The sequence below is a fragment of the Onychostoma macrolepis genome, chromosome 02 (genome assembly GCF_012432095.1).
Source record: "Onychostoma macrolepis isolate SWU-2019 chromosome 02, ASM1243209v1, whole genome shotgun sequence".
Classification (NCBI taxonomy): Eukaryota; Metazoa; Chordata; class Actinopteri; order Cypriniformes; family Cyprinidae; genus Onychostoma; species Onychostoma macrolepis.
The window spans coordinates 21170418-21185467 of NC_081156.1; the positions used below are offsets into that span (position 1 = coordinate 21170418).

The 15050-nt window shown below is 43.3% G+C and overlaps 1 protein-coding gene across 13 annotated transcripts in view; it reads left to right on the forward strand.

Annotated features, from left to right (window-relative positions):
- Positions 1-15050, forward strand: part of rnf220a (ring finger protein 220a) — a 125695-nt gene that overhangs the window by 46489 nt on the left and 64156 nt on the right. Inside the window, exon 2 of one of the 13 annotated variants that reach the window (XM_058796882.1) lies at positions 10512-10602. The exons of 11 other annotated variants lie outside the window; for them this stretch is intronic. In XM_058796882.1, coding sequence (XP_058652865.1) covers positions 10512-10602 — 91 coding nt within the window. Of the gene's footprint in view, positions 1-10511; positions 10603-10756; positions 10803-15050 lie in introns of those variants that run through there. One more of the 13 variants, XM_058796891.1, reaches the window with a different exon arrangement.

Here is a 15050-nt window from a genome sequence, read left to right on the forward strand (position 1 = left end):
TGTGCGAGAGAAGCTGTGTCGGCAAAAGAGAGAGATTGCTGATAAAGATCCGTGTTAACCCTGCGTAGCAGCAGACTGAATGGAGGGGAAAATTAGGCCTGATATAATACTCATGAACGGGACTCGTGCGGAGAGGGAGATGTGTGTCACCAGCGGTGCGCAGAGAACGTTCGAGGACTTGAAACTAAAATCCCTGCACTCACATTTCTGTCTATTAGCCGTTCCACAGCCCTCCGTGAGGTTGTGTGATGAGATATATATTTCTCAAGCTGCGTGTTATTAAAAACCATGTTCATTTCGGAATAATTTTTAATCCTTATTTTGGAGCTAAGCAACAATGAGCCGTGTGCTTTGCTAGAGATGTTTCCCACAGATCTGTCGGCATGATTGTAATGTAATTTTTGCTTGTAATTCACATAAACAGAATCTGTCACATCTCTGTCCATTTTGAACAAAACCACTTTTAGAAAACGTCTGTGTCTGCCTTTGCTAGTGTGTGTGTATGTGTTTGGCTGTGGTGGACGCTACATGTGTGAGAGTTTGGCCACAGAAGACATTGTGGGGATTAAATGCGGGTTAATGGGCTGTTTGGAATGGTTAAGACTGAGTGAGAGTGAGAATGGTTGGAAATGGCTGCCCCAATGTGATTGATTCCCCAGTTAAAGAAGGCCTGGGGACAGGATCCATTAGCACCGCTGAGAGGAGAAAGAAGACAGCGCTAGCAAAGGTGTTCTGCCCTGTTTAGTCACTCCACAGTAAGAAAGCCAGGAAGAGATAGAAACAAACTCCAGTCAATAGTGAAAAAGAAAGGTTCGCTTTCTTTTTGTTATATACCGCAAAAATTGACTTAAATAGTTTTTAAAGATCCTATTTTGACTTGTTTTCTAGTAAATATATTTAAAATCCTTAAATCTTAAAATGGTTTTCATAATTCTTAGAAACAGGTAACTAACAATCTGTCCCCATATGTGCCAGTGTTCTTATTTATCTTAATGCTTCATAAGACATTTGGACATTTCATAGATTGTATCTTAAATGTAAGTGTATTTTGTCTTGAAATAAAAATAAGGCAAAAATTATGTTGAAATATGTTGTATATGTGTTGCACGTAACATCTTTTAGTTTTTGTGTGTATGTGTATGTGTATGTGCTTGTGTTCTGTTTTACTGATATCACATCTTTTATTATAAAGTTAAGAGTAAAGACCCCCCACAGCATTTTGCAGGCAAATCAGTAGAGCTGTGAAAGAGATCTATAAAACAGGCCCCCGGTGGCCGGCAAGAAAAGAGGAGGAAAAAAAAATATGGCTGAGCACACACACTCTCACTGCCTGACCCCTACTATCCATCTGGCTGAGCTATGACACACACAATCGCCTCATCCTTCTTTCACGCCAAGGAAAGTCTAAGGAGTGACAAAAACAAAGAGCTGTTATAAAGGAAGAAAAGGAGACGGCAGAGATAGTGTCAGGTGTATAAGGATGACTGCGGGTAGCCTATATATCTGTATGTGTGTGCGTCAATGTGTGAGGCTTGTTACACCAGTTAACAGTGCAGAATAACACGATGATTTGCCATCTGAGTCTGGCTGTTATGTGGTCCTCCCATCAGAAAACCTAAGTCTGTTGTTACCTTTCACTTCTGCCACCACACTGAGCTCAGTGTGTGTTTGACACATGTGTGCATGTGTCATGTACGTGTGTGAGAAATGTTCCTGGGTTCCTCGGAGATCTGGGTCCTCTCTGATAGTAAATCAGTAGCTGTGTTAATTGGTACGAAAACAACACTTTGGCAGTATATAATGTTTTATGTGTCTTTCATGTCCTTAATTGTAATACTAATGAGGGGTTGTATATCAGGGGAGGGCCCTGCTCTGCTCGGCTTGCTGTGTTGGATAAGCTCCTTAGTGGCATCACCGGAATATTCTGCCACCACAGCGACTCAGGCAGAACATAATCGGCACCCCCTCTCATTTGCAATCAGTAATTAGTATGCAAATGAGCCCAGGGGACCACACAAGTACTAGTGTATTACAAGGGTCTGATTATGACTCCTCAGGGTCCTCAGGGAAGACAGCGGAGTACTGAGGAGCACTTCGCCTCCCCACGCTCCAGTGGCTTCCGAGTGTTGCCTGTTTATACGGCCCTCTCATTGGTATCTGTGCCAATCAGTCACAGCGTATGCCCAATATGTGCCATTTCCTGTGAATTAAAATGCCGTGGGGTTGAGCGTGACAGAATATGCATGGCATTACGACCTGCTGTTTATGAGTTAGCCATTTTTTGTGCATCCAGCTGAAGGCGTCTGTGCCGATAATCCTAGTAAAGCTTCCTTGTGAGTGCCATGAATAAACGTGGTTATTCATGGCATGAATATATCACACAGGAAATAAATTTGGTTAGACTTGTTCGTGCTTCCTTGGTGAATTTTAGTCTGTGCGTCTGAGAGCTTCACACCCCGCCAATAAACCCAGATGAAAGCAAAACAGTTGGCAGGGAGAATTGGTTGTCCATAATGGACATGCTGGCCTTTGACCCCCGCAGCCCAAAAGTGTCAGTCTGAATTGGGTTCCTAGCTAAACGTTGCCCTTGTGCCTGATTTTCCATGTGACCTGACTTAGGGAGAACAGAGAGATGCAGGATCTATAACACCTTCCCTTTGTTCATTTGCACAGGCAGCCTGAGATATTGGCTGGGGAGATTATTGGCATATTGATGGCTTTAGATCAGGCACAGGAGATGCACAGTGGACTCTGCCTAGACATAGTCGGGGTAAGGAGATTAAGTACTCTAGCGCAAGCCAGCGGATGGTCAATTGGTTTAGGGTTTGGTGTGCACAAGGGCAACGTTTGGTAAGATCTTTGAGGTCATTCTTCCTCTCCTTTCTTCTCCTCAGCCTCCTTATGATAGTATAGATGCTCCTGCAGTCCAAATACTCCACTGGGGACCCGTTCCACAAAGCAAATATTATTGCACTCCCAAATAATTTATGAGAAGCATTCGCCCCCCACTGGCAACTTCTCCCGTATCCCTCCTGTGATGAAGCTGCTCTCTGATGGCTCTCATAGAGAGGGTATTTATGACAGAAGGTTTGTTCCCTGCCTCCATATTTCACACACTGAAAGGGGAAGGGAGGGTGGTAATGAAACAAACTATGCCGAGGCTTGTGCTGTGACAGCTATAATTGTGGATCACATTAAAAGGAGAGTGAGGAACACCTACTCTACCTTATTTTTTTCCTAAAAGGACAATGTGTCAAGGGAGAAACCGTCAGATGGCCCGACATGTTTGATAAGCCTTGTTGTGTCCAATATGAGATTTTTTTTCTGATGCACTGATTATAGGTGTTGACTTGAAGTGCTACATGTCGTGAGTTTAATGTACGGTCAAAGACGTCCCCCCACAAACCCTGGTAGGGGGTCAGATTAATGCATGTATGCATTGAATTTGGATTGAGAGGTTTCCCAAGACTAGGTTTGAGGGGGTCAACTTATATGTCACATGAATATCAATTAATCATCTCCTAAATTGGTTGCAGGTGCCATTAGTTTGGAAGGGTCAAGCAACCACCAATTTTTACTCAATTAGCAGTGACCGTCGTATCATTGGGTAACCCATGGAGACGCTTTGGGGAGGGAGTTTATTATACGTTCTTCATTAAGTGGTTCCTGGCCCTCTCGCACCCCTTACAGCTAAGTATTGTTTCTATCCAGTCTGGGACTCTCTCCTGATCCAGTCCCTTCAGGGAAAGAGAACAAACCCACTATCCGGCGGTAAATCTATGTGAGGCATCACCACTATCAGTGTCCTGGCACTCACAGTGAGGTTAGTGAAGCTTAATGATGCTATTCTGCCACCCAGCAGCAGCTCAATGGCCTTTTCAAGGTGGACAGCTCTCCCTAAAAGGGTTAAAGCCCAAGGAGCTAGGCGCTTACCCCCCTGGGAGTACCCCCCACCCCGCCCCGTCGAGGTGACATTGTTTCCTTGGACAAACATTCCCACAGAAAGGGGAAAAAGCCATTTGGCTCCCCCAGCTTGTGCTGCTTTCACTGGCTGAGGGGTCTTCCCAGTCAACAGCTGGACATGACGTGACAAATTGGGGCCTTTGTCTTTGTCTCGAGGAGGTAGGGGGAATGGAGGAGAAAGTGTTGTGAGAGGGTGGGGGGGCCTGTGGCATTGAAAGGATGTGGGAGCCGTAGAATGCATTGTGAATTGCACAGTTTAAAGGGAAAATATGTTGAGGCTTTGTTTCAGATTGAAACGCTCGACTTCATCGAAGGAGGTCTGAAAGAGACATTTTCCACAGGTCAGCCATGCTTCTTAGTAGAGTTGTTCAGACCACAGGTAAGCTGGAATGCTGATGCACAGGAAAAAAAATAAAAAATCTAACTCAGACTGGTTTTATGGAAGCGAATTTGGTTACAAATGAATCTCGGCAAACCTTGTAAACCAACCCGGAATAGCTGAACATCTCACCACTGTAATTATTTTCGGGATTCTGAGAGGCTGTAAAAGAGCATCTGAATTCAGGCACCAGTAGGCACCAATTAAATTGTAGGATGAACTGAATTGGCTCTGAATTGCATATTTCAGTTTTAGTTATGTCATATTTCAGTTGGGCTTAAGCGGTAATTTGTCCTTTTTTTTTAAATGTCATTCAAATGCACTATCCCAACTAAAATCATACCAGTTCTTTTTTTTCTACAACACGGACTACAATTGGACTTGCCATTGGTACACTTCCTCCAAAAGACAAAAGTCATGTCCGACGCATAATAATCCTTTTAAGCCATGCATTGCATCATGTATACTTATATGTAACTGAGAACTTAGAGATGCACTGAAGCCTCAGAGTCATGCTGGGCTCAGCAACTCTTCAGCGGCCATTTTATGAAGCGCCCCTCCCAGAACGGGGCCAGCGATTCCCCCCACTGATGACCCTGGGGTGAAAAAGCTCTGCATTTGACAGAGTCCACCTCTTAACTTGTTAACTTGCTAATTGGCCCGCAGTCACTTCATGAGCTGAACAATAGACTGCTAGCTGAGCGATGAGGCTCTCTCTTTGAGAGGCTGGGCGAAGGGGGCCAGGTGGCAGTACTGGGGAGCAGAAAAGGGGGTGGCTACCCTGGAGTGTTGTGTGTGGGGTCTGGCTGGGTTGCCAAGGGGACGGCAGGCTGATATATTATCTAGAAGAGTATCAGGCTGACCCAGGGAGGTGGGTGGGGGTGGGTGGGGCATGATAGGCTGCGTATCCCCAGTTACCACCCCCACCCGTCCCCTTTCTGCCCTCTCTTCTTACTCTCTTTGACCCCCACTTGCATTGGAAAGTGGGACTTGTTTGCCCAGTGCAGACCTGGCAGTGTGGAGCCCTGAAAAAGGGACTAAACGGCGGGCTGCTTAGACACAGAGCATGTTAGGTAATTAGGAAGAGCTTACAGGGCCATTTCGCCGACAGCTGCTCCCAGTGCAAACATGGGGCCGGCCAGAGGGAGCTAGTGCATTGTGATCTGTTTGTGGGAACAAGGTTGCCAAGTACAATAGGCCAGCATGTGCAGCGGGGATGCCAGGCGCCCAGAGTGTGTCTGTCTGTGGCAATGGCAGCACAAACACTCATTACAACTGAAAACAACAGAGACCGATAGATTTGAACAATCTGTCATGTATATGCAGCACAGTGTCTTTTAGGGGCAACATACCTCTCATTCTTGCATGCCACGTGGCATTCAGATATGCCACATACTTCCATATTTTAATGATTTCAATTAAAAATTATCTTTTGTTGAAAAAAAAAATGGCTCTTCTGTGTGGAAGGGGAGCTCCTGTTGACTTCTTTTGGATCTTGGTACCACATGAGGCTCAGTTGGACGACTGGAATTAAATAAATGGCCACGGAGCTCTCGCATGTGTTCACCATGTTACAATAACAGCTTCTACGTGGCCTGTCCCGCCAGTCCTTGGTGTGGCACTGCAGAGCCAGGGCAGGTGAACTCATGCCTAACCGAGTGCTCTTCCTATGGTTTGGCTCCTCAGGCGAGACCCAGGCCTTACCCCGGACCTTGTATATTTTCCTGGCTTCTTTCTGTTTATCCACAGCTACTCCATCTGGCATACCATCAAAGGAAAAATATCCCCTCCCTTTATTCTACCGAAAACCACCAAGGTTGCAAGAAAAAAGGCCAAGTTTTTTTCTCTCTCTCTCTCTCTCTCTCTCTAGCATGTTTACCTCTGGTCCTCCAACTTTCATTTACTGTTCCAAAATGTGTCTGCATGTGTATATGTCTGTATCATCCCATTTCTGACTATCCCAAGCTGTCTGCCTGGAGCTACTAAAGCTAAATTTTGTCAGCACTAATGCTGTCCTAGAAACTCTGTAGCATTCCCGGTTACATAGTACGTCTTCTTTGTGTTAACTATTCTGCTTTATGCAGGTTTCAAGCTAGACCTGAGAACAAAATATATTCAAAATTTCAATAACAATAACAGATTTTTATGGTTTTGAAATGTCATGTGCTGTAAATCATCAGAAACATTATTTATTTACTTACTTATTTACTGATTTCTGAATGAATAATTCATGATATTTGTCAAAAAACATTTGTGTAAATTAAAATGTATTCAAGGTATGTAGAAATTTGTTTACCTTTTATTAGTTTCATCACATGATATTTTAAGAGTCAGTCAACCTTTCTTACAAATGGTATAACATTTTCCAAAACCATATAAAACAAACATGAATACGGAGAGGACATTTCTAATGACGTCTTATAGACCACATTTTTTTTAAATAGCCTTTTCTCATCATTGATGCTTGAATCTGTCTGCCTGAAACTACAAAAGGCCACTTTTTTAATGCTACATTTGGCTGATCATAGAAACTGTTTAATTTTCCCAGTTACATACTGTGTCATAGATTATTGTCTTTGTTTGTTTGTTTCATCTTAGCACAGCAGGTTGCCAAGTAGCCAAGCTAGATCTGAGAACAGACTCAAAGCTTCCCAATGGCTAACAGGCATTTACATGTGCGTTGTCCTGCACTGAGCTGCAGCCCAAACAGAGCGGATCATTTGAGCGCTCCTGCTCCTCATTACAAGCCTGCGTGCTCCCACTAAGTAATGTGGATGCTGTGCACAGGACTCAGTGACTCCTAACAAGCCCCTATTGTTAAACTGTACCTCCTCAACCGCACCATGAGTAAACCATTACATCAATAAGCCGGCATTGCTCAAAAGGCCACAATTAAATCCTCTCTCCAGCATGACTCCCCCTCAAAAAAACGCTGTTTTTAGCAGTCTGGCACACATAAACAGCAATTCGCCTGCATGTGCGGACACACACGTATATATGCACCTCTTTTCGGTCTACCCTGTGCATGGGCTGATGCCTTTCATGTGGGTCCCTGCTTTCCCAAACAGCCCGCCTCGTCTGTAGCCCCGATGCTGTGTTTTCTTACTCCAAGCCGCTCCGGGGAGGGGGGCCGTTCCGTGCGCACACAGGAAGAGGTTACCCATGTCGACAGGAACAGAATAAGCACTCCATCAGGCCTCAGTGTCAAACAATACAAACATGATCTCTATATTTGGAGAGGAGCCGTGCTCTGCTTGGCTCACGCTGGAAAAAAAGGGGGCCGAAAAAGTGCTATCATTTAAAACCACTGGCACAGAATGATAAATAAAACCCCTCACGGTCATGGTCACTAGAGCGCAGGGCCGCAGGAACCTCATTTCTCCCGCTTTTGTCTCTACCTTGTGTGTGTATGTGCGCGAAGAGGGTTCGCCCTTGACGGGTGTGCCCCCCTCCACGTGTGCGCCCCCTTCTGAGCTTTTACCCCCCTGCCTGGCATCTGTTAAGCTGCTAAAGAGAAAGTTGTGTGCTGAGACCGGTGCGTCTTGCTGGGTGGATTTGAACAAGCACATGTCTGTTCTACCCCGGTGGCCTATGAAATGAGAAAATCAGCCACTGTGATGCCGACGGGAGCAGGGCTTGGGTGATAAATCTGTGAGAAGGGGCTTTTTTGCGTGTGTGTGCGTGTTCGAATGTTAGTACTCCTTGTGTGCTCGCATGCGTGTGTGTGTGCGTGTGTAGGCAGTTCCAAGATTTGGGGATTTGATTTCACACTGGCAGAGATCTGTGTGTGGAAAGCCATCACCCTAAATGCACATCACATTAAAACATGTATGAGTTCATTCTTCGTCCTCAGTCATCTGCGTTTCTGCCCTCTATCAAATATTCAATAATTCATAGGCTCGCGCCAAACGCAGATTGTCGAGTTACAAATTCCCGAAATCATCACCCAGATAAAAATGAAATTAATTCAGATCTGGGTTGACTACAAGTGTCAGCAGAAAAGTGTAACCTGAGTGTTAAGTATTATTGTCAAGCCCGAGTGATGTTTTTGTTTCCCCTTCTGACATCGTTGTGATTAAGAGCAGAACATCTGGTGAATGTTACCACAGATGGACGGCTTGCTCCAGGGAAACCAAAACATAGTATCAGACCTCTCATAAGCCACCATGCTTTTGGAAATGGCTACTGTCAAATGTCACAGAAAGCCTGATAGGATCTGCTCAAGAGATATGGGAAGAGGAAAAGAGAGTGTTTCATCTTTACTCGTCTTCTCATCCTCAAAAGAAAAAAAACACCACTGGGTATGTGGGGCTGGGGAGCAGACAGATCCACACCTGCACCGTGAGTACGAGCGGTTTCCGCACCATCGCCTGAAATATCAGGGCGTTTGAAGGACAGGTGTTTATGACAGACAGAGCAGACGTTGTTTCTGATTGCTACATATGATTCTATCATTTGTGTGATCATCAAGGGACCCTCCTTAGGTTGTAGCTCATGTTGTAAGCGCTTTGATGGGCAGCTCCATCAGATGCTGGCGACCGCCATGGCGCAGATGTCAGAGATCAGTGATGTCACTCTGTCCTGTGGCAGAGGGGCTCTCACAGGTGTGTTTGTGTGCATGTGTGTGTGTGTGTGTGTGTGTGTGTGTGAGGTGGACCAGTTTATGAGATGTCACCGGCCTCTCATTACTCCTCCTGCTCTCTGCACTTTTAAACCCTCGGCAGCCTCACAAATAGAGTTGTCTCGAGGGAAATGGGGCAGCACCTCTCATACTGCCGGCACCTGGTTTGAGAGAGAGGACGGGAAGATCTTACGGCTAATGATTCTATTAGTCCAATACTTAAAATTCCTTTGAAGGTTTTTAAAACTGAAGTGTGTAATTTCACAGCAGGGTTGTGCAACATTCACACAATTAAGAGAACTATCTGTAAGGCATATAAATCTTATAAAAAATGATACACACCGGTTTTAGTTTTACATAGTGACACCCTGTGTAAACAAACAATAGTAATCACCTCAGTGGCCTTCAATAGTGATCTCCTCAGTTAAGGATTTTTGCAAAGACCCCACATGAACAGGAATCAGGGTTCATTTAACAAGCATGTCCTTCCTGTCGAACCCTGCCTATACATGTAAGTCAGAGAGCTATGAGGAAGCACATTCTCCTCATGTGGCGTATTTACAGACCCACTGGGAACCTGTTAACTTCTCTGACTGAACTAGTTTGGTTTAAGCCAGGATTGCCAGGTTGCCTCTCAGTCCTGCCCCTCACTCAGCTCCTTACAAGTTCAATTTGTTCGAACGTGTGAGGAAGTGAAGGTATTCATTGATATCTTCACACACTTCGCTCAGGTTTCAGAGTTGGAGGTAGAAGTGGTGGCTCTTTCCAACCCTCTCTTTCTGCCACATGCCAAACCCAGCCTGGTCATTGATCTGTTCTCTTCTCATATTTAACTCTGCCCATTGAGGGAAATGCCAGGAGAACCTGGGTTTGTGTGTGCTACAGTTGTAATGTTTTATGCTTAGTTTGGCCTTTTGTTATTTTCTTAAGGACACAAACTTATGACCAAGTTGTCTGTGACCATTAAAACCACAACCCAAGAAGTATAAAGAAGTATCAGTCAATCTTCAGCCAGCTGAGATCTTCACGTTACATATACCTCCTGCAAAATGTGTAGCACAGCATAAAATCCTCTGTTATTATATAAATTATGGTTTAGAGACATTTCAATAGAATCAGCAATGGTAGGATTGTTGTCAGCAGGAAAAACTTCTAAAATCAGCGAAAACTAAAAACAGCAACCAAAATAATGAGTAGAAAGATGCAGGATATATCTGAAAATGTCCTATTGGATGGTTAAAGTTCTCACCAAGTGTTCCCACCACAGTGGATCCCTTAAAACCTGATCCTGGCTGATTTTCAGGCCTGCCTGATCGATTTTCCTGGGTGAAAATAAAGAGATACAAAAGCACGTTAGACGCTCTGGAATCAGATCCAATCCATTAGAGAGATCAATACACTGAAGGCAAAAGGGAGAAAAAAGAGCCCTGAGTGTTGACAAAACCAAATAAATATAGATGCGCAAGAGAGGAGAAATTAGATTACTGTCAAAGAATCTAAGCACAACACTTTTAACCTCTAACCTAACAATGTGTGTTTACACCACAGCACAAGGGCGCGGGAGGGGACACGGGCTTGAGACGTGAACTACAGGCGGTCTCAGGTGTCTGTGATGAAAACGCTGTTCACAGCTACAATTGTGAGCAGCCTCAGCATCTGTCCTTTAAAAACATATAGATGCAACAGATGCTAGAAGTTGTTCTCAAATAAGTGTACTGACTAATTCTGTATATTTTGATGTGTTTTTATGTGAACAAAGTTGTATGGATGTTTGTTAATTTATTCTGTCTCTCTGTTTTTGTTTTTGCATGTTTCCTCATTATGGTTGCCACATTTCAGGTAAGTTGTTTTTTCATAATTTATGTGTGTGTGTGTGTGTTTTGTGTTTTTGGGTTTGGTTGTAATGTTTTTGAAAAAGTCACTGTTTATTTGATCCAAAATACAGTAACAAAAGTAATATTGTGAAATATACATTTAAAAAAAATACATTTAAAAAAATCGTACCCCACACTTTTGAATGAGGGGAAAAAATATGTGAGTGTGTGAGTTTGTGTGTTTGTGTGTGTGTGTTTAGATGCATATCTTTTTACCTACATTTCACAAATTTGGTGAACACATTTACCAGTTACTGCTTAGCAAGTTCTATTTTAAGTGGTGCAAAAGAAATATTAGGCAGCTTTTTGGAATGCAGACACCCAATTACCCACACACACAAACACCCTTCCATCTGAATGCACTCATATATAATGTAATGGCTGCAGTTCCCACAATCTGCTCTCCAGATGGAGTCATCTCAGGGTAAGAAACGGGCACCTGTCATACTCAAACACTCTCAGATGTGAGGAAAGCACAGGATACAGCGTGCAACAACACCCTTATCATGTTGATTTCATTGCATGTAGGGTAAAATCTACACTGTCCACTATGAAACATCACTATGTTATTGGTTCCTTGCCCTTCACCTCTAAGACAGAGAGAGATTGTTTGTTTTATTGGCTGTCTGTTGGACTGGTCCCTCCCTTTCCTCCTGTTTCTCTGTCTGCTCCCTCCCTTCAGTGGCCGAGGTGCCACTCAGGTGATTCCCATTGATTTCCACTACACAGTCTTGTCCTCTCCAGGTGTAAACAAGCTGGGTCATATTGATGGCACTTGACTGATCGGGCCTTTCTGGCAGCAGGGCTGCTCGATAGCCCTCTCCTGTGAGAAAGGCTGGAGATCAGGGCATAAGACAATCTGAAGGTAGAAACCAGGTCTTAAATCTGTGATTCGTACCCATTTAGTAATGTATGATATCTCAAATTGTAAAGTATTACAAGACTATCAGTTCTATTTAGTTAATCAATCAAAATACACAGAAAATGGAGCCATGATGCTAAACATATAGTACGAGCAGCGTTGTGGGCAGCTCAAGTGAATATGGTGCATCCTAGTGGTTTGAGTTATGACCAAAACATCATCATGCCTAGCTTCTATTTGAAAGTGCAAAATATTAATTGGTAAAGATTAATAACTCATATAGTCCATTTCTGAACTGTGGGCATTGGTTTGTGGATCTGCTCTCTTTACTCACTGGTCCTCTGTGGCTACTGTACCGTCATTGGCAGTCATGCGGAAACAGGCTTTTATTTCTCTCATCTAACTGCTAATTGGCAGCTGAGCGGGTGAAAGGGAGACAGAGGGTGCGAAAAAGTGGGAAGCCATTAATGTTCGGTAATCATTGGGCCAAGTAATAGTTATCAGTGTTTTAGGGGCAATATTATCACCATGTAACGAAGGGCTTGATTACTTTATTAGCCTCTTCAAGTCATTCTGCTATCGCTTACCAAGTCGACCCCGGAGACCCAACCCCCCTGATGCTCTCCTGTCTCTGCACCGGTAGCGCACCCCGTGAAGAAATCAAATTATGGGGACTGTGTGTTTAAATCACAGACCCTGTACCCGAAGTGACATAAAAAATGACCACAGGGGGGTTATTCAGAGTTCAGGCTGGATAATGAAACGGGCAGGGAGGTAATAGAGGCAGAAGAGGTGTTCTGAATATGGGGGCTGCAGTGGGAGGGGTTAATAAAAGGGGTTCATTTAGAGGGTATCTCCTCAATCTGACCTGCCGCGCTTCTCTCGTTCTCCACTAGACTCTTCTGTTCTTGCCATGCCTCTTCTGCTTTCGTGATGATGAACTGCACGGATGCTATTTAACAGGTCTTTACTAGATGAGAGGGAGTTGTGTTGGGCGCAGACTGTGTGAGTTGCACGTCCTCGCTGATTGTTTGTCCTTGTAAATCTGGGAGTGTTTCTGTCTTCCACTAGTCCATTAATCCTTACTTTATGCAACATAATACTTGTAATTTGACAGGTTCAGAGGCTACGCATCCTTACGTGTGTTCACTTTATTAGCGCAGAGTGAGATTAAGCTGCCTCAGATCAGAGGGTGGACTTTACAAACAAACCGATTTAAGTGTCTGTTTCAGTCATAACAAGTCTGGCAGATTCAGCTCTCAGAGCTGGTTAATTGTGTGAGAGAAACCCCAGATGGTTGTATGTTTCTGCAGGTGTGCTTTCCCATCGGACACCTGTCATTGTTTGCAACTTAATCCAGCATGTTTGGATTGCCATGCCACCCTCTTGTTACTCTGGACAAACAAATACTACATTCCTAAAGTCTAATCTCTAATCTACATTCCTATCCTTTCAGTGTAGCCACAGTAGTTACCAAACCTAGTAGCAATTTCAATGCTAAGAGTTTACTTTTCTTTACACATACTGTAGTTAATATTGATACGTTTTTTTAATATATAATATTTTAATAACATTTTTAATATATAATTGTATAATATTCTCTCTCGCTCTCTCTTTATATATATATATATATATATATATATATATATATATATATATATATATATATATATATATATATATATATATATATATATATCGGATTGAAAAAATATATTTACAAAATTCCATGACTCTCATGATGAAATATTCAAGTCTTGAAAACATGGAAATGCAGGTTAACATTATCTCCTGTGCATTCAGTGAATCTAGCTCACTTTTCCATGACCTTGAGCCTGATGTCCCCCAAACACTAAATTGGGGTTTAATTTCCCCCATCACTATGACCAAGCCGAAATAAAAAGCCCATTACAGGGCCCTGTCGGCTAGGTGTTGTTGACTGTCTTTTATGATGGTTGGCGAAGGCAGGGAGATGCAGCTGATGTCTTCATTTAGAACTGGTCCCTCTGGCGCAGCTCCGCCTGTGAGCCTAAAGCCCACACGGTCCAGGCAGCAGGCCTGCCAGCCGGGTGATTAGTAGTAAAATTTTAATGGGGATCTATACATATGTCTAGCTGTCATTTTTACGAGGACGTTTATACAGGCACGGTTTCGATCATCATTCGCCCCAAGCCCGGCCAAGGACCGAGAGCAAAGCTGAACGTGCAACCGTGAGATGCACATCTTGCTTCTTAACCTCACATCAGCCCAGTGGGGGGTGGAGGAGTGTGGGCAGCAAAGCTTTATGGCATTAAAGACCGACGCTCCTCTTAGTATAATGGAACAGTCCGACTATAGTGAGGTTTGGGTGGTGTTTGAGGCAGAACCTGATATGATATTTATTGGCCGAGATCCCCTAGAGACACAGGGCTTTATGTGTCTCTCATAAGAGGGGTCCAAGGTTCTTCCCTGGACATATTTACAGTAGGCCATATTTACAGGCTGCTCCAATTAATATGTTTAATCAAGTTTCATGTTCTCGGCCAGGCAGCAGATCTTTGATTGTTGCCATTAATCTAGAACTGCACCAAATTGTCATTATATGAGTGCAGCTGATTGATTATGAACGAGAACAGGTGTAATAGTTTGTTGGGAGAACAGCATTATAAGATATTATATTGTGCATATTTTTTGCTGCTGATAAAAAAACTGAAATTAATTGTTATTAATTTTACTTTGCATTTTGTAATTGTATTATTTATACTTTTATTCTTGATTAGTAGCTATTACTATTATTTTATTTATAACATATTTGTTTGAGTATTTTTATTATTGATGAAAGATTATTAGTATTGTTAATGGTACTATTTTATTCATTCTAATTTAATAATAATTTATTATTAATACAAAAAATAATAGCGGGCTAGACGGTTAAGAGAACCAGACCAGTTAACAATGTGTTCCTTCTTAAGACCTTCTTGCCTTGTTGTTGCTGTTCCTCAGGGGTGGGACAATAGGGCCAAAGTCCCTGAGTGCCGCCTAATAAAGGCCTTCAAGTAGGTTATCTGGCAGCGCTTTCTGCTATCTGAGTATGTGTGGAGGTACATCACATCCACTACAAGGTAAATAAACATAATTTGAGGTCAGAAAGGCAAAGGTTTAGGAGAGGTGAGCTAGAGGTGAAGATCTGTGTAAGAAGAAGGGGAGGGAGGTGGGCAAGAGTGGTTGCTTTCCTAACAAGTGCTAACAGAGTTACAAGACGGGTCCCAGGACGGATAGAGGGAGTTGACTAATGCGTAATAAGAGAGGATGAGATCGAATAGAGTCCTTTATATTGGGCCGTGATGGGGTGAGGTGGAAGAGTGAGGTAAA